We start from the raw sequence: 26,790 nt of genomic DNA on the forward strand, positions 1-26,790 counted from the left end.
CCAGGACTGCAGTATTTTTTGAAGTCAGGTGCAGTGGTGGAAACTAAGAAAGTACATTTATTGAACTACTGTAGGGTGAATGTGTACTTCATACTCTATTACATTTATTTGACAGCTTTAGTTACTTATAAGATGAAGATTTTTCACAATGGATAATATTAGAAGTTCTCACTAAATGATCCCATACATAATAACAGATCAGTCAGAGGCAAGCATCCACTACAACACTCTATCTGCTGTTTACTACCAATAATAATGTACTTTTGCTTAAGTAGGATTTTTCATGCAAGACTTTTACTTGTAATATTTTTGCATTACTCTATTGGGACTTTTATTTATTTAGGGATCTGAATGTTTCTTCCACCACTGCTCAGGTATAACTCCAAAATGGTTATTGCTCTACTGTTACTGGTTTAGGAAAGTATCAATGCAAATACAGCAGCTTATGTATTTGACATTTCATGCAATTCATTGCAGTAAGCCAACTCAAAGTGGAAGAGGAAACATCAGAGAGGACAGGAAAGGGCAGCTGCAGGATGCAATATAAAGAAGAAGTGCACAAAATCCCTTCTTCCTGCCGCTTCTGCATGTTTTTGAAGGTATCTGGTATGAATGGAGCAGAAAGGCCAAACAAATCCTCTCCATGGGGATTTAAGCTCAACAGCAGTCCTAACAGGGGTCTGAGAAAAAACGTGATGTGCAAAGCTCTGTTGCAGCCAATTGTGATATTGCTGTTTGTTGCATTTTTATTTCATTAATACACAGCGAGCATGTTTTTCTGTCATTTAGTTGTGTGACAAAACTATTGACTCTTTTTAACCCCTGTCAATCTACTGACATTTAATTTTTATTAGCTGTGAAAGCGGATAAATATGAAAACCCTTTTAATATAATGTTAAGTTGAATGTGAGGTCATTTTACACCTAAAGTTCCTAAGTTTACTGCACATACTTTATTATGAGTGGCACACTGGCCCTGACCTCTGACTCCTCGTGGTCTTAATCCTCTGTCCCGTATCAGCCGCCACACATGCACTCTCCTCTTGACTGATCTCAGACCAGCACTGGCTCTTCCGGTGTTGTGAATAATTGTGGTCTGCCTTGTAGCATGGATACACCGGCTAGGGACTCTAAATATATCCAACTGGTGTGTCTGAAGAGCTCAGGCGTGGAGATCATATACTTAAACTGGAAATCTACACCTTGCTCTATTACTTTTCCCATCCATTGTGTGTGCGTGAGAGCGTTCGTGACACTCCCGTCTCTGTTACGCTTAAATCTGATATTCTTATCTAATGCAGCATTAAAATAAGGTTCAGCCTCTGGTGTCTGTATGTCTCTGTGTCTGCCTGTTCCACTTGTTTAACGTATACAGTTTAACTGATTAAATGTCACTCTTGTGCAGACTCATGGTAACAAGGTTGTGTCCGCGAAAGAGACACGGAATAAGAAAAGGGTGACAGACAGGATAAGAAAGGAGGATTTATAACACAGAAATCTGATTAGCACATGAAATATGTCTTTTAAAATCCATACTTGCCTAAGTGGCAACAAATCATTTGAGCTGCAGTATTACATTTAGGTTTCAGCACACATTCCTGCGTCACCTGTTTTCTCTTAGCAGCACATGTCACAGAGCGAGTGAAGATAAACCCAGCTGCTTTTCGTATTCATTTCAGGCGGCACTTGCCATCCCCTTTTAACTGCAGCCAGCCTTTAACTCTAAGCTCTCAAATCACCACGGGCTGATATGAAAATAAACAATTTGTAGTGTCGCTCACAATGCCTGGGAGTGTTGGCATATTTAAGGGCACGGCCTGATTCTCCCTCGTCGAAGTAAGGGGACATTTTAAAGTTATTGCAGCTCAACTGGGCAGGTAAATTTCTTCACATTTGTTATTCAGTGAACCCACAAAGCAGCCATAGAGGTAGATTGTAATACTGTTCTATCTCCCACCAGCAGTAATCTGTCCTTTACTCAAAGATGGTATTGTATTCGGCCTGCACTGCTGTGGAAAGCCCCACTCCCTCCTCCTATGGCCTGCACAATCACACAAAGGTCAGTCTGTCTTTCCTCCACTGTGTTTTTGAGTCACTTCTCCTTTAGGAAAATGTTGTATAACCTTTGACCTCCAACAGTGACCTTTTAAACTCACTGGCCCCACCTATCGAGTCCTCCCCAGCAGAGTTTAAGATAACCGATTCTGCCACCACAGAGGACATTGAAGTCCAAATTACAGCACTAACAAAGAAATATGGAAATATATAAATGCTAATGTACTCTAAGAAATACAGATATCAGTTACATACAAACACAATTAAATGCATAGTTCTGTGACATTTTTAAAATGCATTGCTGGTGGCCAGTCAACAATTTTAGCAACCAGAATTTTAGTGGGGAATTTGCACTCAGGATTCATAAATCTTTGCCATGGCCAGTCACGTAAAGCACAAGGAAAGGTCACTAAAAAAAATACACAAATAAAGCACCCTGTTGCCATATAGTGAGCATGTGCAGTGTGGTCACCCTTCAGCAGCTGTCTATTATGGTTTCAGCAGTGGTGGAAAAAGTATTCTGATTCTTTGCTTAAGTAAAAGCAGCAAACCACACTATAAAAAAAACTCCACACATAAATTTAAGAAAGTAAAAGCACAGATGTGTGCACTTGTTCTGTGGATTTTCATTGCATGGGTGCATTATTATGTATAATATGACTGGATTATTATTAGAAATGAAAGGGTTTACAGAGTATTTACATCAAAATATAGAATATAGTGTGTTTGAATGTACTAACTGGAGGAAACACTAATTTTAATTACTAATGCAGTGTTTGGCAGTTTTCTTTAATAATGCATCACACTTCAGGAACTAATTATATAACAAAGATGAATTATTTAAAATGCAGTGGAACCTATAAAGACCCCTTCCTGTGAAAATGAAGTTTTAACCTTGTTAACATTTCCATATGATGTTTTGTTTATAGGGTAGAAGCCACATCAAGAGCAAAAAAGGCAGTTAATGCCATGACTGAGCATTTCCACCTTAAAACTGCAGCGTACTGATGACAAAAACATGGATTCAGATGTTTAGGTTTTCAAACATAACAAACCTAAGGAATTCTTCTTGTCAAGTTGTTGGGTGTGGAACTCTGTATTGGTTCCTGGTTTGAACTTATGGCTGAATTACTTCAGCGCTACAACTTGTTGTGTAGCATAGAGCTGTTTTAGAGTGTTTGAGCAGAGTTGTAGGTGAGCTGGTGTGCTTGAGCTACAGCCAGTGGAGGAGGATGGGTGAGAGAGAGGCAGGGACATCGTAGATCTGCACATTTTAGAGGACACAACTGTACAGAGAAACATCTAAACCATTTTAAAGCATGGATTGATTTTTTTCATGAAAAGAAGTTCTAAATATGCAGCTTTGACACACAGAGATGAGTTTAAAGGGGTTAAATCAGTGACCAGAGATCAACTTTAATCATATTTTGAGACATGGAGTAGCAGTAGACCATTAGTAGCACAAAACTTAAATATTTAAGTAAAAAAACAAGTACCTCAAAAATGATCAGCAAATATACTTTAGGTTATCTTAGGTTTTAAAAAAAAAATGAAAAAATATTTTTTTATTATTTCATGCATTTTTTGTCTTTTTTTTTTTTTTTTTTAGAAATTCCACATTAACTCTTCCATTACTCATAAATTTAGGCTGGTAAGTCAACTAACAATACACACAGTAGAAATACTCATTAACAAGTAACCGTGATGCAATAAAACAGTATACAGTACAAAGAAAATGCTTCAAGGAAAACTTTAATCTGCAATGTAACCAGCAACTCCAACTGTTAATAATGGTAATAAATGCAGTGGAGCCTAGAAAAAAAAAAGAAAGAAAAAACAGTGTCCATATTATTCTGAGATGTAGCAGAGTAGATGTTGGCTATTAAGAATCTGTAGTATTTTTAAAAAGTTGGGTCTTCAAAGGCCAATGAGAAATTCCTTTTTTTTAAAAGACAAAAATTTTATTATTATTATTATTAGTAGTAGTAATAGTAGTAGTAGTAGTAGTAGTAGTGGTAGTAGTAGTAGTTTTATTGATTTATTTTTTTTTAGAAAATTCCTTATTCACATTCACTCACAAGTTGCTCTTATATGTTTTGGAGGGAAAATTTTAATCCACTCTATAACCAGTAATTCCAATTGTTAATAAATGTAGTAGCATTTTAAAAAAATGCAAATAAAATTAAATTATATTTACCTCTAAGGACCTGGCGTCCACATATGTGGACATCTTTTTTTTTTCAAAAAGAGCATATTTTTCATAATAATGATTATAATAAAAAAATAATAACAATAATAATAATTAGAATAATAACAACAATAGAAATATAATATATATAATATAAATATAATAAACATAATAATCACATATTAGATTTTACACAATTATGTTTATTGGTTACTCCTTATCCAAATAACTAGACGAAATCAAAAATGCAAGCCCAACCAAAGCTGAGGTCTTAAGAGGTTAAATTAAAAATAATGCACCTTACTTCATGATTGACGAAAATCTAATCTGCAACATAAGCAATAACTGTTAAAAATACCAAATACAAAAAAGAAAAAAAAATATAAAAATATAAAATACAAGCAATATATAAAATTTATAAAAAAAATTAAATTTTATATATTTCAAATATACCATTTTATAAAATTACACATTGATATATATTTTAATGATTTATTTTATTTTTTAGAAATTCTTCCACTGTATATATTATGGCTGGTTAGTCAAGTAGCAAAACGCACAGTAGGAATACAACTAAAGGACGTGCATTAAAAAGACGACAGACGGAAATTCAGGTGTAAAGTCGGGTGTGGTGGTGTCTGTGAGCTCTCTGATGGATGTCTCGGTCTCTCCCTCCACCTCCACCGCCTCCTCCTCCTGCACCTCCCCCTGGGTCTGATATCTCAGCCCGGAGAGGTTTGAATCCTCCAGTCTGAGCTCCAGCCGCCGCCATGCTGAGCTGAGAGAAACCGACCAAACTCTGTCACGCTGCCGCTGCAACACTCACCTCCGGACACACCGGGACAAAGAGGAAAACCTCCCCGCAGTAAGTATCCTCACTTTTGCCCCACCGGAGGGTTTATTTAACCGCAGCTGGCCGGTGAAAGTAGCTCCGGGAGTTTTTTTTTTTTCTGTGTGAAATCGCTGAAAGTTATTTCAGGCTGAGCCCCGCTGCTCGTACTCATTCGTGCTGTCGCGGACTTCCAGCTCAGCTGCACTTGTTGCACCGTAGTCCAAAACCGCCACAGAGACACAAAAAAAATACTCGTTTTTATTTTCTTTTTCGAGCTTTTACGCGTTTCGCCGAAGTTTCGCCCTTTTACGCGACTTTCCCGCGACGTTTCACAGCGCAAAATGCTAATAAATAAGATGTTAGCAAGCGACCGTGGCACTGCGCAGCCGCTGTCACCGTCCATGAAGGGCAAATTACTGCAGGATATGAGAATTTATCCAGCAGCACACACGCATCTTTTTAAACTTTAAACTCCACTTGCACTTTTTTTTTTCTAAAAATGCCATTCTGGCACTCAGGGGTCACTCGGGGGTTTCGTACCCTTGGCATGCATAAATCAAGGGTGCTCTTTCACTGCAATAACAAAAGAGCTTTATTGACAGCACTGGAGCACACAGCCACGTAACCACAGTTTATCTGCAGAGCATGAGCAGCAGCCACATACCTGCAGCTTTCATGTCTCTTTTAAGATGTGTTTTTGTGCAGGCTTCGGGGCATCTTGTGCCAGGACAGGAGGGCAGCTGGGGCTCATCAGTGGAGGGTCATAAACCTTTCACCTGCATGTCTAGTCCTAGCTGGTGTGGAGCTGTGCAGGCTGCAGGGAGTAATAAGAAGTTATGGAGCTGCTCCCTGTCTCACCATTTGCCCTCTGGCTTGGCTCTCTGAAACCCTGCATCTCTTGGACTTTCTTGGCTCTTTGCAGTATAATTCAGAGCGCACCGCTGTCATCATCCTTTGCCTTCTCTTGACCTTCAAACCTCGGGGTGAAGTACAGACTTCGATGTGCTCGGTTCTTCTTGAAACTCACGGTCAATCGATTTCAAATCGGCTTCACAATTTGAAGCAATGCAGTTTGCAGATTGCAAAAGCTGCAGTTTACGATAGAGGTTATGCAACACATCTGACCCAGACGTTAACCTGTCAAGTCAGTGGTTTTACAAAATCTTGCCATCGTCCTTGCGTGACACTTTTTCTGGTATCTCATATGTTGATGCTTCGTCGCGTTGTAAATCTAGTTCACGGTAAAGATCAAACAGAAACAGGAATTTAACAAGTTAAACCGCAAATCGAATCATAGTCACAATGCCTGGTAGAAAAATTGCAATTCGATGTTTTCCCTGCAAATCATGTAGCACCAGTGGAAACTATTTGGATAATGAAATTATGGTTGCAGCTTTCATTATTAATTCTTCTGACATTTGTTTTTGGACTATGAAATGTCAGAAAATAGGGTGAAATTGACATTTAAAATATACAGAGTGAGAGGTGAAGACTTCTCATACAGAACTATAAAATACACAAGCTTGAAATGTAGAATTAGAGAATTTTCAGCATTTCTAAACCAAAGGATATGATAACTGAATATTTTTGACTTTGCTTTGGACTTTGGATCCATTTTAAAGGCAAAATGATTAATGGATTTATCTAGAAAATGTTCTTGAGTAATGATTAATGGTTAGTTGCACCCTAAACTTTTCAGGCATTCATAGATAACACTGTAATACGTAATGCTTTTCCCTTAAGTCTAAAGAAACGCCCCTCACATTATATACAGGCTTAGTTTACATTGCATAAGCACTGTGGAATTTCAGAACATGCCAGCTGGGAGGTTTTATCCCCTAAATACAACATTTGTGTTTTCTAAATCTGTTTTCCGCTGCTTCGTTAGTGACATTACCCGCCCTGCCTTTCCCTCCTCTCCGCTCAGCGTTTCACCAAAATGCATGGGCTATGACATCCCGTCCCTCAATAAGTAATTCTTCTTCCTCGTCGATCTTGATTCCACAGGTCCTTGCCCGGGTCATATCAGGCATCGAGGCAGGCACCCGGATCTTGTCAATATGATGGGCAGGCTGGCACTCGGGCGAGCCAGAATCATGTCAGCCAAACCCTCAGGGGGGCCCAGAGAACTGGCCAGAACAGGATATTACTGTGTGATCATTCACCAGCAGCAGACAAATCATTAAACCACTGGCTGCAGGCTGCCACTGAGAGGTGCAAGCGTTTCTGTCCGTCACTCTGACTTTCCCTCAGGTTACTTGTTGCGTTGTGAGGTTGTAATTGCTTCTTGCTGGTTTTGGAATTTCAGTCGGAAAGAATGGTGAGGTAGATTTATTGTTGTCTTTAAAAATAGGCACGTTACAAGCGTTGAGACTTGAATACAGTAATTTCTGATGCAGCTTTTTCCTCTCGCAGACATACTTTAGTAGATAAACTGTAGCCTTCATGTCTTAAACCGATTTCTGTGCTGACATGAATCTAACTCATTTATTTTTAACACGTTTGTAACTCTGTTTGTGACAGACTGATCTATCTTTAAGTTGTTTTTTGTCTCACTTTCATTGGAAGCACAGGATTCACGTTGGAAATGAAATTACACAGAATGCTGTTGCTTGTCAGTGACAAACACACATCAGCACACACACACGCCTTTAGAGTGAGTTTTTTTAAATCAATAATCAATTTAAAATGGGTCTGAAATGGGAATTTAGTGAGGAAATGCGTAGCTGAAAGAGAGCTTTGTTTTAAACTTGAACTTTGTGCAGAAATGGCATTTGTTTTGCATGTCAGGGGTTATTTACTTGGATGCCTTGTTTGGGTTTCAGACCAAGCTCTGGCTGTTTGTCAGATTTCTCTCTTGTAAAAAAAAAAAAAAAAAGTTGGAGCATTGAAATTGGTTTGCTGGAGCGTATCCAGTGTTGCATATAGGGTGCTCGCATTAAGCACACATACTGCATCTGTGTTCACACCCAAATGCAATTATTCGAACCACCTCTAAGGCCCTGCTTTTAGAGATGCCTCGTTTCTTCACGTGCCTACATTGAGTGGCTGTGACATAATTGAATAAACTCTTAATGGATTTGATGGTGACCGTTCATGGGCGTCAGAGGCTTTTTTCCGTTGGTCGTCAACCAGTTCCTCTGATAGAAAAGCCTTGAATACCTGCATGATCTGAGCGGTAGCTCTCCCCCTCCTGCTGTTAGGTCACTTTAAAAGGTGTCACGTCTGTGGCACTGATGCATACGACCCTTATTGTTCCCTCCTGCTCATTAGCAATCTAATTTTCTCCTGGCAGAGGAGCCTGTAGACACGATTCTCTTCTTTTTAAATCAAAATCATACGCACTGCATGCCGAAACAAGAGCCATTCGGTGCACACAACAATGACAGTCACAGTTTTAGGAAACAGCGTAGGCGAGTTTGATGTATGACTTGCAGAAACCTCATTGTTTTGGTCCTGCAGGAGTTAAAGGGGTAGAGGTCAGGGGCCAGCCTGTGCTGCTCTGATGTTGAGGTGTGCCGTTGTGGCTCCGTGAAACGGACATCTGGGACGACCCCCACCTCCTTCTGAAGCACACAAGCCTCCACAGCCACACCCTCGAACCCCAACACCCTCAGGCAGGAATAATTTCCTCCTGGCAAACAGAGTAGCATCTGGCTGCATATCAGCAGCAGCAGACAGTTGCATGTGTAGGCACTTTATGTGTGTACTTGTGTGTTACTGGCCATGCATAATGCATTGCTGCATTCCAGAGATGTCTCAGCAAAATTGTCTCATGATTGAACGGTAGATTTGAATTGACCTGCATGAATATAAACACCGGACATTAAGCCTGGGTGCATGTTTTTCTTGGTTTAGCACGTTAGGAAATGATAAAAGTGAAGAGCGGTGCACGACCTGCTGCAAATTTTTTCATTCACCAAAAGCATATCTGTTACATATTAGAAAGTAATTGCTTTAACGAAAACTGTGTTGGAAATCTGAAGTTCCCAAAGACACCAACTGCTATGACTGATATTGCTGAGAGTGCAGGAAGCTTATTGATGCGTTGCTGCAGCGCTATTGACAGCCTACTTGATGTTTTGAAAAGGTCCCCAGCATTGTGTTGCTGAGAGCAGGGAGCTGGAAGGGAATGGAGTGGAGTGGGGAGAGCGAGTCTGCATACAGTACACTCTGTTGCTTTGGACGATATCACTGTCTGACACTGCTGGATAGAGAGAAGGTGTTTTCTGCCTTTGTCCAACTTTGATCTGTTATCAGACTCCCTTTGTCATTTGTTTATAGGTGATAGAGTTTGCATAGGAAAGAACTGTCATGGCGGAAACTTAATTTACAGTCATCAGATTTTAATCAGTTTTCTTGTTATCAGCTTGCTGCTGCTGGCTGTTTGATTTGTGTAATGTTTGCATAGAGAAAATGAAGCCCTGACACCGCTGATTCATTGCCTGAGGATGCAAACAGTTTTAACCGTTAACCTGTGTGTGCAGTTTACATCATCCAGTGAATACAGTGCTGAGAGACCAGCAGCTGAACCTGCAGCCCTCATTCAGTCCTTTAAAGAAGCAAAAAATGTCCCCGTAACAATAGACACACTCCTGCAGACACACACACTCTCTCTCCCCCAACCTCAGCCGCCCTCCCCCCTTTCTCTCCCCTCACCCGCCACCCCAAATTCCCCCTCCCCCTCCTCAGCAATTGTGTGCATTGACGCTTTCCAGAGGCGCGATCTCTGCGCTGTCGCTCTCCACTGGCGAGCAGCGTTTCACTGCTGTGACAGGGGGAAGAGGCAGTCGTAGCTGTTTTGTTATTCACTCAGGTGTAGACAGTCTGCCACCAGCATGCGCTAAAGTGAAATAGGTTTTGAATGCAAGCACTGCCTCTCCACCCTTTAGAGCATCTTGAGCTCTTTTTTTTTTCTTCAGTGAGCTAGAGAGAGAGAGGCAGGGGGAGGCAGAGGGAGATCGAAGGAGGGAGAGTCAGAGAGAAGGAGCTTGACCGGGGAGGAGGAGAGAGGGAGGAGGTGACAGACTGGTCGTGCTGGATGACCGGATTCTATTTTTTCATCTGTCATGCAAACCTCTGGTGAATTTCCCAGTAATAACAGTGTGACTGAGCCAGGTTGGAAGAGCCTCTGCTACAGCGTTCCTCCCTCTCAACCTGCAGGATCTTCCCACTCAGACTATGGTAAGATTCACGTCACACACAGCTCGTGTTGACACCGGCGAGTGTCTTGACTGCTGGCATCTAATGATGTTGACGCCTTTCTCTTCTTCTGCAATAGACGAAGATGTGTTTTTAAAGCCTGCTCTGTAGAGTGCAGGGAGTCTTCAGCCTAGCGCATGCTATTTTTACCCAAATCTCATCCAAGAGGTAAATAATTCAGTGTTGTGGTTGATGGCAGGTTGTCATCATGCAGTGAGTGGGACTCTAATGTGCCTTTATTTTAGAAATTATTTTAGTTCCGTTAACCTGTCTGCTTTTTGTCTTCTTTAGCTGTGTGATTTAAGGTGTCATAAAGAAGAGAAAAAGGGACAGCATTTAAATTTTTCTTCTTCCTCAATGTTTTGTTTATAGAAAGATGTGGAAAGAGTTTGTCTTCTCTTGGCAGGCTGCTCATAAATCTCCCACGAGAGAGGAAGGAGTGGCATAACCCTCCCCGCTTGGACATTTCATATTTTCCTGTACCATGCCACAAGTTGGTCTCCTCAGCCAGGCATTGAAACACTTGCAGAAATATGCTCGGTTTAATTGTTTCTGAGCACTGTGCACAGGTAGATCAAAGCTTGCTAATGTGTCTTCACAAGTGTTTTCACTTTACTTCAAAGAATTCTTCTGGCTCGGAGCAAGTCTCTATCTCTGCCGTGCACATGTGGAAACCGCTCCGTATTTTGGCATTCATATGATCTTTTTTTAAACCACTAGCTGCAAGTGTCTCGCTGCACAGTTGCTGCTCTTTGTTGTGCACTGCGTTCAGCACTGTGTGGAAAGTTGAGCCAGCATCAAGGCACTGCATCACTCTTTGCGTGAGGAGGAGAAGGCAGTTTAATTTGGGGTTTTGGGTAAGAAACTACTTGCTTTGCAGCAAAACACTACGTAGATCATCATCACAGAGAGCATGTGACAGTTTTTGCATGAAACTCCCATACTTGGGTGGCACATTCATGTGATCTTTCATATTTGAACATTTTAGTTTTGTAGGAAAACAAAGTTTGAAAATGGATTTACTGTAATTCTAGAAAAACAAGGTCACATTTAATTTATTCTGATATTATGGATGGAAGGAAGGAATCTCTCCCATTATGTCATCTTCATGTAAAATCAAATGTCATCCCTGTTTTCTCAAGGTAACTCAGATGTTTATTTGAGTATATTTCCTCCTTGAAAATATTTCCGATCAATGCAGGGCTCAAGAGACCAGCAGAAATGGTTTCTAAAGTGATTACCAGACGTTACTTGTATACAGCTACTCCCTGTTTCTGCCCTGAAGACAGACATATGGCCAAAAGTTCAGTGAACTGCTTTCAGGCAAGAACATGAAAGAGGCAGACTGACAGGTTAGCAAATGCATTATTGAATCAGAAGAGAGAGACGTCTTGCAGACCCAAAGTTCAGAGTTCAGGGGAAATGAACAGTAAGTGAGTGTGGAGGTGAAAGGAAAGCAGGGAAAAGGAGGCACATGAGCTTATTTAGCTATGGTCCCCATGCAGACAGACTGGCTCATTGGCTGGTGGCTGTCTGTCTGGGTTTGGGGCTGATTGGATTGGGTGGGGTCAAGACCTTACATCCCCTTCTCCGTTCCTCACATCTATTATGTATATTTCACTATCTGTGAATTAGTATTTACTGTCTATCTGCTTACAGGAGTTAAATCCCACTTTGGCAGGTCACAATCTGTGTTATGTCAGTGCGTTAACACATTACAGAGTATAATCTATGAATCTGATGTGCTGATATCGTAATCTTTTAAAGACAGATAAGCTGAAGAGCTAATGCCAGGTTTGGAGTTTGCCAGCGGGACACACAGGATGTCTCATGGCCTTATTAAAATTTAAAATCAGAATGCTGGCAGGGAGGTAAATCTGCTGATTTATGTGCATTCATAAATATGCATCATTAGAGACCAGTTTTATAGATTTCTCTATCGTGTTATATTTGTTACGCCTTATTGATCATTTAGACTATTTGTGACCTTTTTTATGAGACACAATTAACAAATTATTCATGCTGGAAGACTATACTCCATATAGACTTAGCAGTGCAGTTTTCATCTGTGACTACATTCCTACTGTCTGCTCACCACACTCATCAGTGCATTTCTTGGTGCTCTCCACTTATGCTAGCTAGCTAGCTGGCTGGTTGGCTGCCTTGGTAACTATGGTAACAGTATCCCCCAGAAAGCTGAAGAGACCAGGCCTTGCTTGGCTAATTGTGAGCAAGTGAAGCATATCTGCAAAGTTCGACATAGTCCCGATCTGGACTACAGCCTGTTCAGTTGGTTTGCAGTAGCCATCACAAAAGATTTGATAATGATTTGTTTCTAATCATAGAAATCTAATTGCTTGACCTACTTGCATGTAGAACGAAATATTGCACATAATTCAAGATAAAAAGACTTTGAATTGAATCACAACTAGGGCATTTCAGTGATAAGTCAGTTAATTTAATTTAATAATGAAGTTATTGTTGAAGTATTTATTTTTAAGCAAAAATGCTGATATTCTAAAGCGCTAACAACCAGTTGACCCATTGATTAATCAGTCAAAAGAACATCAATCTACAACAATTTTTATTTATTATAGAATCGTGTTGCCCTTTGTTCAAGAGAAAATGGCAGGTATTTGCTGGCTCCACCTTTTCTAATATAATGGATTTTTGCATATCTTTCTCCTATAAAATTGCAAATTAAATAGTTTGGGCTCTTCATCTTTAAGGTGATATTTTTTTGGATTGAACTAAATCCATTCGTTGAGGGGGAAAAAATCTGTACATTCAGTGATGGTGAATGAAATTCTTTGTTGCATCCCTAATATAGTTGTTTTTTTGCTTCTCAAATGCAAAGATTTGTGTTTTGTTTGTGATTTAAATATTAAACTGATTATCTGCATTTTCCAAGGGGACTTTGATATGATCTTGTTTACTTACTGTAGATCTAAATAAATGAATAAACTAAAATTTCTTTTTACCTCTTTTGTAGACCTGCGTTGTGACATTCATCCTCTTCCTCAATCATTTCCAACTGTGTGAAGAAAAGTGAAAAGACGTTTTAATGAATCAGTTTTCGTTAGCCGACGCCATGACGGACAAGTAAGTGGTTTCTCTTCTTCTTAAGCGTGTTTGTGTAAAAATGTGTGAAGAGCTCACTGTACTCTGGCCTTTTGTTTGAGAGTGAAGTAAGAAGATGATGTTGTCTGTTGTGGTTACACTTCGCTCGCTCTCCACAAGATTGTCTCCTGGAAGTGTTTATGTGAGGATTGTGTTTCATTGCAGAAACCGGGGTTCAGATAGCACAGAGAGAAGTGTGTTGTGGTGGGGGGTTGGTATAAAGACAGTCTGTTTTGCCCCTGAAGACGTATGACATTTGCATCAGGACTGATTTGCATTCTCGTTCACTGTGCTGGTATGTTGCTGCTGCTGGTAGCTGGTCTTTATTTCCCTGACAAAACACAGCCATTTAAAGGGTTTTGAGCCTTTGCCGTACTACCTCTTCTTCTGCTCTTTCTTTGTGTTCTCCCTGATTTTCTTTTTTTGGGGGTTCCGTCTTCATCTTTTCCCCTCCCCCTCTTCTCATTTTGCACCAGTTCTCTATCTGTGCCCCCTATCTCTTTTCTTTTATTGTGTCTTTTGTCAACTTTGTCTCTCAGTCCAGTGTTTGTTGGATTAGATTTATAAAGGATTGGAGAATTTGGGTTCAGTAAGCAAAATAATTTGCTGTCAGCATTCATAATAAGCGGAATAAGTGGTGCAGGCTAATCAACTGAAAGGGACAGGCACAAACACTGCAAAGGCCATACAAGTCCAGGACTATTATGGGCTTGAGTTACAAAAAATGAAAGGAGTAGTTAAAAGAAAGTTTGGCCTGTAACAAGACCAAAGAAGTAGTTTTTTTTTCAGAGTACTTTTATAATGTGTAGTGGTAATAGATGCATGTCCATAAAGCAGTGGAGAGGTTTACATGCACAGAGTGAAGTTTGCGAGGCATTGTTGGTAGATGAAATGAGGCTGATGTGATTCAGTGTTTGTATGCACTTAGTCAACATCCAGCATCTCTCCACTTATTACTAATGCACCTGTTCACCCTTTAGAGAGTGCACGAGAGAAGAGGAGGGGGGCTCTGGTGAATCACTCAGTCTTTCTGTGAAACAGGCCTCCGGGTGCCTCCCCTGGCTAACACTGGCACGCTATAATGTCAGCATAAAATATTGTGCATGTTGTTGTTTAGTAGAACTGGATAATGCTATATTTGCCCAGAGGGGAATTTCTCTTCCAAATTAGAAGGCTCTACCACTTCAACGGTTCCCTGAAGGATGCGTTGCAATTTTTGCAGAGCCAGACATGGCTCATGTTTGGAAGTTTTTAAGTGTTTCGGATGTCACATAAAGAAGGAGAAAAAAATATGTTCCTGGAAACTTTGTTCTGAAAACAAGATGCAGCAGAATTTTATTAAGGCACCGGCCGGTCCAAATCGAATGAAGTGAAGGTTGAAAGTTTGTAAGTAAGTGATGATGTTGTTGACAAGCTGCCCCGCTGGATGAAAGGTATCCAAGCAACCAGAAAGTGGTGATGGTGGTGGGGAGGGGTAGTTTATTGTGCGCTCGATGCAAGTCCATGTTGTAGGATGATTGTTTGACTGGGAAGAATGATAGATGTTATGCTAAAAGGAAGTGAGGGGAAAAGTTGGAGGACGTGCCCCCCAACAGTGACGGCGAACAAAGCTTCCCTCAACATGGGACTACTTAAGATTCATACAAAAGGCTGAAGAAGACGGCTACTTATTTTCTCTCCAACACACAAACACAAATGCACCCCCGCACGCTTTTTTTTCCCCTCTTGCTCGCTCATGAACAAACATTTACACATTGCAAGATATCAGTGGACATTCCTACAGATACGTGCATTCCAGTTGGTATTCCCGGTTACAAATTGGCCCGTGGACACAAGTGGAATACCTAATGTTTGTGTCTTCTTAACAATATTCAGACAGTTTGGACCCTTAAGTACACAGCCTTATCATTTGTTTAGTGAGACAGCTTTCCATCTGTGTTTTCCATGCAGATGTTGCTATTGATTCAGGAGCTGCTAATCCATCTGCAGATGTGCTCTTGCATCCTCAAAAACGAACATGTTTCAATTGCAGGATTTTAAGTACGACCTCCTGCCAGGATGCTCTGGGATGAGGAAAGTTTCTAAAGCCAGATTTGCTCCGTAGTGCTTGTAGACAGCGCTTCTTACTGTTTAAATTCAAGCCTGCGTAATCCTCTTCAACACACAGCTTTTGTGTGTGTATGTTTGTGTCCTAAAGTGCAGAGTCCATGCACCCTCCATGCAGGATTTGAATGAACTGGAATTTCACCTAGTTGTTTTTTTTCTCTCTCTAAAAGATTTGCACCAGGGTTCACTGGATTGCATCATGTAGGAAAGTAGGACAGAAATGCAAATGTAGGCTCTGTACAAAACGTCACTCTACAAATGGAAGAAAATGTAAGTATGGTAAGCATATATCTCTTAGTGGTGTGTCTCCAACTGGATGAATCTATTCTTTCCTTTAGGAGAGCACAAAAACAAACTCAGGATGGGAATGTGCATTGTTCCTTAAGCCCTCCAACCATACGATCATGTTTCTTTATGCAACCGTTCCATTCTTGTTTTCCATAAGGAGAATCCTCCTCCTACTCACATCTCCTCGTTCTTGTCTTTGTCCTCTCGCTTCAATCACTGTATGAATTTTCACGCTAGAATTTCTCCTCTCATAGGAAACCCTGTTTTCTCTCTGTTCCTCTGTCCTTCTTATTTTTCTTCCCTCCCCCACCTGAGGTGGTGTTCGCTGACAGCCTTGTCAGAGACTTGGGATGTTTATAGATGGACAGTAAGGTTGGCTGCACAGTTATATATATATGTGTGTGTGTGAGTGTGAGTGTGAGTGTGAGTGTGAGTGTGAGGGGTGATGAGGGTTGAGGGTTTTACTGGAATGACCACACTGTCATGGGGATGAGTGGCCATTCCCAGCCTACTGTGTATCTGTGTGCTTTGCCTATCAGTTTCAGTCAAGGTCCCATGTGTGTGTTCATGTCAGTCTCGGGGGGGCTGAGAGAGGCTGGTCAAGAACTAGCTGTTACTTAAACTAAACTACAGGGCTTCATCCAGTTAATAACCTAACAAACTCCTGAATGTGTCACATCATTGACAGTAAAGATATTGGAAGCTTGCACTTTTTAGTGCAGTGCAATCTGCAATTTAATTCAATGTTTGTAGGTTAATTATTGGATACTTACTACCTATTTTCCAACAACCACCTGAATGAAACATGGAGCAAAAATGGTCTTTGCTCTGAACTGTCGTATCATTTAGTGCTGACTTTTAGGGATCAGTGTCAATCGTCATTAATCCAAACTAGAATATCTGTATAGCTACTGGATGAATTGTCATTAAAGTTTATGGACAAATTAATGGTGCCCAGAGGATAAATCCTAATGACTTTGATAATCCACTGACTTTTGCTGTAGGATCGCCATGGGGGTGACATTTGTGGGTTTGGGTGAATTCATTCAACAGCTGTTGGATGTACAGGCTTAAATTCCCTTTAAGGGTGAATTCTAATCACTTTAGTGATCCCTTCGCTTTCCAAGTAATGTCCAGAGCCCGTTTCCCAGTTAGTCCAGTACTCTGATTTTAGATCATTTGCCTGCAAAGTAATGACACTTCCTTCACCTTTAGCTGCAATTTGTGTTTAGTGCCAATTAACAAATGATAGCATGCTAACACAGTAAAGTAAAATGGTGAACATAGTGATGATGATGCCTGCTAAACATCAGGATGTTGGCCTTGTCATTGTGATTTTGTTAGTAACAGCAGCTATTTAAATCAAAGTACTGCTCTGCTGAAGTGTAGCCTCATGGAGCTACTAGCAGATAAGGTGTTCTTCAGGCATTTCGAGACATTTCGCCTGTTTTAGAGACAAAGCTGAACTTTGTTATTGTCTGGTACATCTTGTGCTTAAAGAAAATCGTCCACCTGTTTTCCTTTATCAGTCTAAACTGTTACTGTCTGTTCTCATGAGAACGACAAGACAGAAGTAGGTCAAAATACCTGAATTAAATACACTAGTGTTAGCTACTGGGAAGAGAGGTGGAGTTGTGGAGGTCATGAGGTGTAGACAAAGCTCACACTGTGACCTTTTATCATCTGGGGGAAAATCAGGTGTCACAGTGGAGTGAGCTGAATAGCACATCCTGTCAGTATGTTTACCATACGCCCAGTTTCTGAAGTAGAGCCAATAATACATTTGTTCTGGCTTGAAGAGTCTTCAAAAGGCCAGCTTTGCCGGGTCCTCATTCAAGTCCACTCATCAATTATAAACCCCAGACCCGTGATATCTCCATTTCCTCTCTCTCCCCTCTCCAGACCACTGTGTCACCAAGGGCGTGGTTTAGGGGTGCTGCTGGGTTCGACACCCACTCAGGACGTCGTGAATTGAGACATGCAAAGACATGGTGTCGCCGGTGTCACTGGGATTCGTGGGTGCATAGTAAAAAGTCTGTATCAGCTGTCACAGGGTTTTGTGGGAGCTGAGGAAGGCAAAGTCAAAGTGCTTCCTGAAGATGTCGGGTGGGATGCACCCTTTGGCCTACAGCTCATCAATCTTATGCAACTGTCATCTGCCCCCAGTGCACCATTGATGCTGTCAGAGGACGGCGAGAGGCAGGGATTCAACATATCGTGTATTTGGGCTTGTTTGCAAGTTTTTTTCTGTGAAAGAAAAAAAACGAAGAATAGGAAAGTGTGGGAGAAGATGAGGAAAATCACAGTGTGATACATTGTGCATATTGAAGGGAGAACATGTGTCTTGACCTTGATGTCCGTGAATCGTCCTCTTCTTTGCTTCTATGCTATAATTTATGGGTAGTTGAAATCTTTACCTGGTGTCAGAAATATAATAAGCAGTCCAAATACTGACAAACATCCACCACCACAACCAGCTCATTACAGGATACTGTGGTCACCACTTTAATAAATGTGAAACCTCAGAAAAGCACTAATGTACATTTAAGGCTTGTGCACATCCAAATCCGTTTTTTCATCTGATCGGTCAGCTACGAATGTTTGTAGTCTGGGGTGTATCATCACTGCTTAACATAATCTGATTATTCTTTTATACAGTAGAGCAGGGGGCCTGCATTACAGTAGCTTACCCCACCAAGCAAATGCTAATGAATCTGCATATTTGGGTTGATTTGGGTGACCTGAATTCAGTTGTCTGGAAGACTTATCTCCTTGTCCTGGGACAGTATCTGTTGCTTTGCTCATACTATCAATCCTGACAGTTTTATTCTCTTTTCTTGGTAGTTTACAGGCTTTTGTTTATCTTTGTTACTTATTTAAAGATGAATTGGAGATTTAATAGGGTGCAGTGATAGCCAGGCCTGAATTCTCTGTTTAAAAAGTACAAGAGGAAACTGCCAATGAGTCACAAACTGAACTACAGTCAAGGCAAAGTAAATATGTAAGCCCGTGTTTTCCACTCAAACAGAGCTGGATTGTGGAGGACTGTGGGAATAAAGCTGGTGTACTTGTGCAGGGAGAATGTATTCAGCCTTGTTGTGAGGGTTTTCATTTTGCTCAGGGAAGCAGTCTAAGGGAACAGACTGGAAAGCGTTGTGAATGGAGGCCCAACCATCTGTCACGATGACAATAAGAAGATTTTTACCTTCCCTCCTTGGAATTATAAAATCTTGTTTTCGTGCACTAAATGAAAGCAAAAGAATTTCCCAGCTGACTGCAGATTATTCCCTAAAGTCTTTGTTCTCTTTTAGCTTCATTAGCGATGCACAGCACCGATGCTGACGCTGTACAAAATTTCCCTTAAAACCTGTTTTCTCAGTCAGCTCCAGGCTTTTCCAGATGTCTTCCTCCATGAAAAGAAAATCTAAGAGGCAATTTTAATTATTTCAATTGCCAAATTTCTGCCTGTGCTCTTGTAAGTGGTTTGAAGAGTTTTAAAAAGTTAATATGTTTACTTCTACGAATTACTTAGAAAGTAGCAATGTATGAAACTAAAGTAGATGACAATGTATGGCATGTAAACTCAGCAATTACTAATCAAATGTGATCCAACCATAGCTATATAGTCCCAATGATGCAGATAAGTTAGCTCTTATTATTTTTAATAATAACAATATAAGGCAATCAGGTTAGCACAAGCAATAGATTGACATTTTTAATTATCCAATGAAATATCTCAACATACAACAGCTGAACTGGTGCAAAAGTTTGTTAATTCTTTGTTCCTGGATGATGGATCCTAATGATTATCTACTGACCGTCCTTACACACATTAATGGCTCCCATCAAGTTAATTTGTTTAAGTTTTGCAGATCTATTAACTTTTCCTTTAGCAACAAATAAGGGTAAAACTTCATCTCTCTCCATATGCTTAGCAACATGTTAAGAACTAATAACATTCCCATCAGCCCCAGCTGCACTTTATCTTTAGTGACAATTAGCATTTAGCCTAAAGCACCACTGTGCAAAAGTACAGCCTCACAGATTTGCTGTGTATCTGTCTCTATATTTAAACTATTACTCTGATTATTTTTTAAGTATTTAAACAAACAATTTAACTCAGTTTTTTAGCTACTGCATAATCCAATATTCTTTGTTTTCCTTTATCAATTCATTTCACAAACTGCGCAAGCTGTTCTCAGAATAGAAGTTGTGCAGATTTCATGCTCGACTGTGCCTGACCTCATGGGATTAACACACATAGAGCAGACATAATTCAAGAGTGTTGAAGGGCAAATGCTTTAACTTTATTTACATCTGGTTGTTCCACAGACACAGCAGACCTCAGCTTTATATTTGATCTCACACAAAGTGCTGGTCCTTCTGTGGTAGACAAGGAAGTAGAATAAGAGGAAATTGATATAATAAACACAGACCTGAGGTTCCTGTGATGGTATTCACACAGGATAATGTTTATCATTTGGCTGCTCACCATTTGTTTGTCCTTGGTTATAAAAAGTCAACAGAGTATCCTAATATACATCACATGATATCACCGGCTGAGTGTTTGAGGATATTTAAGTCACTGTATAATTGTTTTGTCCTTCCTAGAACGATAATCTACCGTCATTGTGTGCGTGTGTGTGAGTTTATATAGATTTTCCTCAATGTTTATTGAAGGATACTGTTTAATGTCAGTTTTAATGTGTAACATGTGTTTTCAATGTTTCATCATTGTATCTGTCAACCATGTTCTAAACAACTAACCACATGTACACACACAAAGAAACTTCTTCCCCTTGTAGGCACTCACACACACACACACACACACACACATACTTGTATTTCTTTCCCCGTGAGACCCCCTGACCAGGACCCTCCTCATGGGATCCACCCTTTCTGAATGGTCTAGAGACACCATTTTAACTCCTAAATTTTTTAAAAATTCCTGTGAAGTTGAAAATCACTTGAAACTTCAAACACTCTCACAAAAATTTTAGACCTGAAATTTTGTCCCCTCTGGGGTCCAGTCACCTCAGTCAGATTTGTAGCCCCCCATGGGGACTAGTAACTCCACCACCACCACTCAGTCATGTTACGTCTGTTAGCCTCACAGAAGCAGAGAGAAGCAGTTCTTCAGGTCTCCACTGATGGAACCAGAGAGAACAGCATCTCCTGTGACCATTAGAAGGATCATTCTTCTCTGTAAGGAAGTGTTACTGAACAAAAGACAGGCTTCTGAAATCAATCTGCTATGATTTTATTTTGTCCCCCATGTTACTCATAAGTAACCATGGTGATAAGTCAGCCATTTCACAACAACAGCTGAACTGAAAGGTACTTTAACAACACTAGATGGTTTAAGTACTATATATGTCCATACAGAGCTTTACAGTACTGTAACAACATCTCTTCAGTCCTCAACATGTCAACCAAACATGCACAATCAGTGCATACAGAGCTACACAGAACTGTAGAGAGGAGAGAGGACAGACAGTGGAGAGGTGAGACAGTGGAGAGGACAGACAGCAGAAACAGCAGGGAGGAGAGACAGAGAAGAGAGACAGGAGAGGAGAGACAGAGAAGAGAAACAGAGGAGAAGAGAGACAGAGAAAAGAGAGAGAGGAGAGACAGCAGAGAGGAGAGACAGCAGAGTAAAGACAGAGGAGAAGAGACAGCAGAGGAGAGACAGAGGAGGAGACAGCAGAGAGACAGAGGAGAAGAGGAGAGACAGCAGAGAGGAGAGACAGCGGAAAGGACAGACAGCAGAGAGGAGAGACAGCAGAGAGGAGAGAGGACAGACAGCGGAGAGGTGAGACAGCGGAGAGGACAGATAGCAGAGAGGACAGACAGTAGAAAGAGTAGAGAGGAGAGACAGCAGAGAGAAGAGACAGTAGAGAGGAGAGACAGCAGAAAGGAGAGACAGAGAAGAGACAGATGAGAGGAGAGACAACAGAGAGGAGAGACAGAGAAAAGGAGAGACAGCAGAGAGGTGAGACAACAGGGATATCGGAGAAGAGAGACAGCAGAGAGTAAAGACAGAGGAGAAGGAGAGAAAGAGGAGAGAGAGGAGAAGAGGAGAGACGTAGAGAGGAGAGACAGAGGAGAAGAGGAGAGACGGCAGAGAGGAGAGACAGCAGAGAGGAGAGACAGGAGGAGAGAGGGAGAGACAGGAGAAAAAAGGAGAGACAGTAGAGAGGAGAGACAGGAGAAAAAAGGAGAGACAGTAGAGAGGAGAGACAGGAGAAGAGGAGAGAAAGAGGAGAGACAGAGGAGAAGAGGAGAGACAGCAGAGAGGAGAGACAGCAGAGAGGAGAGACAGAGAAGAGAGACAGAGGAGAGGAAAGAACAGAAAGGAGAGAGAGGAGAGACAGCAGAGAGGACAGACAGCGGAGAGGAGAGACAGCGGAGAGGACAGACAGCAGAGAGAAGAGGCAGCAGAGAGGAGAGACAGCAGAGAGGAGAGACAGTGGAGAGGTGAGACAGTGGAGAGGACAGACAGCAGAAACAGCAGGGAGGAGAGACAGAGAAGAGAGACAGGAGAGGAGAGACAGAGAAGAGAAACAGGAGAGGAGAGACAGAAGAGAGAGAGAGGGGAGACAGCAGAGAGGAGAGACAGCAGAGACAGCAGAGAGGACAGAGAGGAGAGAGGATAGACAGTGGAGAGGTGAGACAGCGGAGAGGACAGACAGCAGAGAGGACAGACAGCAGAGAGAGTAGAGAGAAGAGACAGCAGAGACAGCAGAGAGGAGAGACAGTAGAGAGGAGAAACAGCAGAAAGTAGACAAAGAAGAGAGACAGATGAGAGGAGAGACAACAGAGAGGAGAGACAGAGAAAAGGAGAGAGAGCAGAGAGGAGAGACAGAGGAGAAGAGGAGAGACAGCAAAGAGGAGAGACAGCGGAGAGGACAGACAGCAGACAGAAGAGACAGCAGAGAGGAGAGACAGCAGAGAGGAGAGAGGACAGACAGCGGAGAGGACAGATAGCAGAGAGGACAGACAGCAGAGAGGACAGACAGTAGAGAGAGTAGAGAGGAGAGACAGCAGAGAGGAGAGACAGTAGAGAGGAGAGACAGCAGAAAGGAGAGACAGAGAAGAGCCAGATGAGAGGAGAGACAACAGAGAGGAGAGACAGAGAAGAGGAGAGACAGCAGAGAGGTGAGACAACAGGGACAGCGGAGAGGAGAGACAGCAGAGAGTAAAGACAGAGAAGAGACAGCAGAGAGGAGAGACAGGAGGAGACAGCAGTGAGGAGAGACAGAGGAGGAGGAGAGAAAGAGGAGAGAGAGGAGAAGAGGAGAGACCTAGAGCGGAGAGACAGAGGAGAAGAGGAGAGACAGCAGAGAGGAGAGACAGCAGAGAGGAGAGACAGAGGTTTAGAGGAGAGACAGCAAAGAGGAGAGACAGGAGAAGAGGAGAGACAGCAGAGAGGAGAGAGGGAGAGACAGGAGAAAAAAGGAGAGACAGTAGAGAGGAGAGACAGGAGAGAGGAGAGAGGACAGACAGCAGAGAGGAGAGAGGACAGACAGTGGAGAGGAGAGAGGCCAGACAGCGGAGAGGTGAGACAGTGGAGAGGACAGACAGCAGAGAGGACAGACAGCAGAGAGAGTAGAGAGGAGAGACAGCAGAGACAGCAGAGAGGAGAGACAGTAGAGAGGAGAGACAGGAGAGAGGAGAGAGGATAGACAGCAGAGAGGAGAGAGGACAGACAGTGGAGAGGTGAGACAGTGGAGAGGACAAACAGCAGAGAGTAGAGAGGAGAGACAGCAGAGAGGAGAGACAGTAGAGAGGAGAGACAGCAGAAAGTAGAGACAGAGAAGAGAGACAGATGAGAGGAGAGACAACAGAGAGGAGAGACAGAGAAAAGGAGAGACAGCAGAGAGGTGAGACAGCGGAAAGGACAGAGGAGAGACAGCAGAGAGAACAGACCGCAGAGAGGCGAGACAGTAGAGAGGAGAGACGACAGGGACAGTGGAGAGGAGAGACAGAGAAGAGGAGAGACAGCAGAGAGGAGAGACAGAGAAGAGAGACAGATGAGAGGAGAGACAGAGAAGAGGAGAGACAGCAGAGAGAAGAGACAACAGGGACAGCGGAGAGGAGAGACAGCAGAGAGGTGAGACAGCGGAAAGGACAGAGAGGAGAGACAGCAGAGAGAACAGACCGCAGAGAGGCGAGACAGTAGAGAGGAGAGACGACAGGGACAGTGGAGAGGAGAGACAGAGAAGAGGAGAGACAGCAGAGAGGAGAGACAGAGAAGAGAGACAGATGAGAGGAGAGACAGAGAAGAGGAGAGACAGCAGAGAGAAGAGACAACAGGGACAGCGGAGAGGAGAGACAGCAGAGAGGTGAGACAGCGGAAAGGACAGAGAGGAGAGACAGCAGAGAGAACAGACCGCAGAGAGGCGAGACAGTAGAGAGGAGAGACGACAGGGACAGTGGAGAGGAGAGACAGAGAAGAGGAGAGACAGCAGAGAGGAGAGACAGAGAAGAGAGACAGATGAGAGGAGAGACAGAGAAGAGGAGAGACAGCAGAGAGAAGAGACAACAGGGACAGCGGAGAGGAGAGACAGCAGAGAGGTGAGACAGCGGAAAGGACAGAGAGGAGAGACAGCAGAGAGGAGAGACAGCAGAGCGGAGTTGATGTCTGAGTGGATGCTGGTACACACTTCCTGACTTTTGCGGCACCGAGTCAGAGGTAAGGGAGAAACACACACCTATAGCGGGCCCCATGCCGACTATGGGGGATGGGCATGGTCGGCGTGGGGCCCGCTATAGGTGTGTGTTTCTCCCTTACCTCTGACTTGGTGCTGGTACACACCTTTACTGTCTAGTGGTCCCCATGGTGACTATATCATCCTCCACTCAGTAATGACATGGCAAAGCTGTGTTAAGTTGCTGTTAAGGAAAACTTAACATTTCCTGTTGGTATTCCTTCACAATAAAAGTGATCCATCAGGGAACAAGTGGGATACTTCAGTTATGAAGAAAGCAACAGGAAATGTGATGTTTATGACACTAACTTAGCAAAGCTTCATTACTGGTGCTTTACTTACGTTAAAATGGGTCTAGTTATGTAGTTTTTGGCCATTTTCTGTTGTTTAATCTGCAGATCAAGTTAAATATTGCAGGAGATCATAGTGCAGTGGGGATGAGCTGTTAGATGAAGAGATGCATTAAGCAGATTCACACAGAACGTGACCAGTATTTTCAACGCGTCAAACAGGACTTATTAAATGGCCATACATGGAGTGGAAAAACGAACAACTGGCCAAAAAGGCAGTACACAAAGCACCTCATTGTTTAAAACATTGCAAGAGGAAGGATTAATGCAAACATTTTCTGAAAATATGAGTGGAGATATACTTCAGCACAGAAGCTATACTTCTCCAGTTGTGCAAGACAGTCAAAGGTAAAAACCATAGCCATAACTTCAAAGTTAATGTGGCTTTTCATGTCAGTAAATGCATGATGTATGACTTGGTGTGGATGAAATTTATTAACCAGTCAATCTTTTTACCATGTCTGAATGCCCTTCTGCCAGTGGCATGTCAGGACTCTCCTTGTTTACATGATATTCATCTTGACTTACAGTGTAAACTGTTAAAGCTGGCCTATTGAAAATATAAACCTCTTGTGGTTCTTCTTCACCACACCATCACTTTGTTCATAATCCCCCAAATTAACAACAATACACTGCCATTCCCAGAATGATTGTTCTGTTTGTCTTTTGATTGAAGACCTGCTAACTATTGTGCAAACTAATTTTCTGGTTGCTTCATTTAAATCTCGCAATCAAATGGAGTACACCAGTACACTGCTTATTGTCTCTTTGGTAAAGGACATGTTCTACTATTTGCCATTTTCATATTTGTGGTTGGAGAAAAGATTTCTTACTTCTATAACCTTCATCAATATGCCCAGCTTGTGTGTCCATTTGTATTTTTAATAGACTAGTTGACTGCGTACTTGTTTTTAGTAAGTGTTTGATATGAAAGTGTCATTCTCCATTAGCGTAACCATTTCAATTCACTTCAATTCAGTTTTATTCATATAGCGCAAATTACAGGTCAAATTGTATCAAGACGCTTTACAGAAACCATATGCCTGAACCCCCAGAGCAGTCCTAATGGGGCAGTGGCAAGAAAAAACTCCCTTTTAACAGGGAAAAAAACCTTGAGCAGAACCCGGCTCTTTATGTGGGGGGACCCATCTGCTGCTGGCCGGACGGGTTGAGGGGGACAGAAGAGGTAGAGGAAGCGAGGTAGAGGGGTAGAGGGAGAGAGGGAGAGGTAGATGTAGAGAGGTAGATGTAGAGAGGTAGAGAGGTAGAGGGGTAGAGGTAGAGAGGGAGAGGTAGAGGTAGAGAGAGAGAGGTAGAGGTGGAGAGGTAGAGGTAGAGGAAGAGAGGCAGAGAGGGAGAGGAAAGGGGAGAAGGGGGGGAGGGGAACAAGGAACATATAACATACAGTTGGATACATGTATGAATAGCTAGATGATACATACAAGGTACAAGCTAGCATTGAAATTGATTCATAGTTTACTGTTATGATGTATGACTTTGGCATTAAATATACAACGTATATAGCTGGTAAATAAAATTCAAGCAGTGCATATGTGTGTGAGCATATAATTTCAACTTCCATAACAAACCCACATTTGTGTTTAAGGAGCCTTTTTGAGAGGTCTGTAGTTGGTCATGTACTCTAGCTGTAATCAAGGTTAATTTTTACCAGAGCATTGTATTCAAAATCTGAAATGCTCTTCTTCCTGGTTGTCCTAATTGTCTGACATGCTCATACCCATAACATTATGACCCACACTCCTGTTTGAACAGCTAGGCCCTGTCCTTGTGGAGTTTGCTTCTGCTCAAGCTAAACTAGCACATCTTGCCATTTCAAATAGATTTCTTCAGTTTGGCTCAGCATCCCAATCTAATGGAGTGAGTAAGATGCAGAGGTCCCACCACTATGTTCCATAATTAGACAATATTTTATAGGAAC

The 26,790-nt window shown here is 42.0% G+C and overlaps 1 protein-coding gene across 6 annotated transcripts in view; it reads left to right on the forward strand.

The window, feature by feature from the left end:
• The first annotated feature begins 4,946 nt into the window (after window positions 1-4,946).
• The window catches only part of sema4d (sema domain, immunoglobulin domain (Ig), transmembrane domain (TM) and short cytoplasmic domain, (semaphorin) 4D), a 52,775-nt gene continuing 30,931 nt past the window's right edge, over window positions 4,947-26,790 (forward strand). For 4 of the 6 annotated variants that reach the window (XM_035941284.2, XM_035941285.2, XM_023294801.3 and 1 more), the window contains exons 1-2: window positions 4,947-5,107; window positions 13,269-13,378. In XM_035941284.2, coding sequence (XP_035797177.1) covers window positions 13,341-13,378 — 38 coding nt within the window. In that variant the 5' untranslated portion in view covers window positions 4,947-5,107; window positions 13,269-13,340. Of the gene's footprint in view, window positions 5,108-9,812; window positions 10,259-13,268; window positions 13,379-26,790 lie in introns of those variants that run through there. The other 2 variants (XM_035941283.2, XM_055019113.1) reach the window with 2 other exon arrangements.

Source organism: Amphiprion ocellaris, chromosome 17 (genome assembly GCF_022539595.1).
Source record: "Amphiprion ocellaris isolate individual 3 ecotype Okinawa chromosome 17, ASM2253959v1, whole genome shotgun sequence".
NCBI lineage: Eukaryota > Metazoa > Chordata > Actinopteri > Pomacentridae > Amphiprion > Amphiprion ocellaris.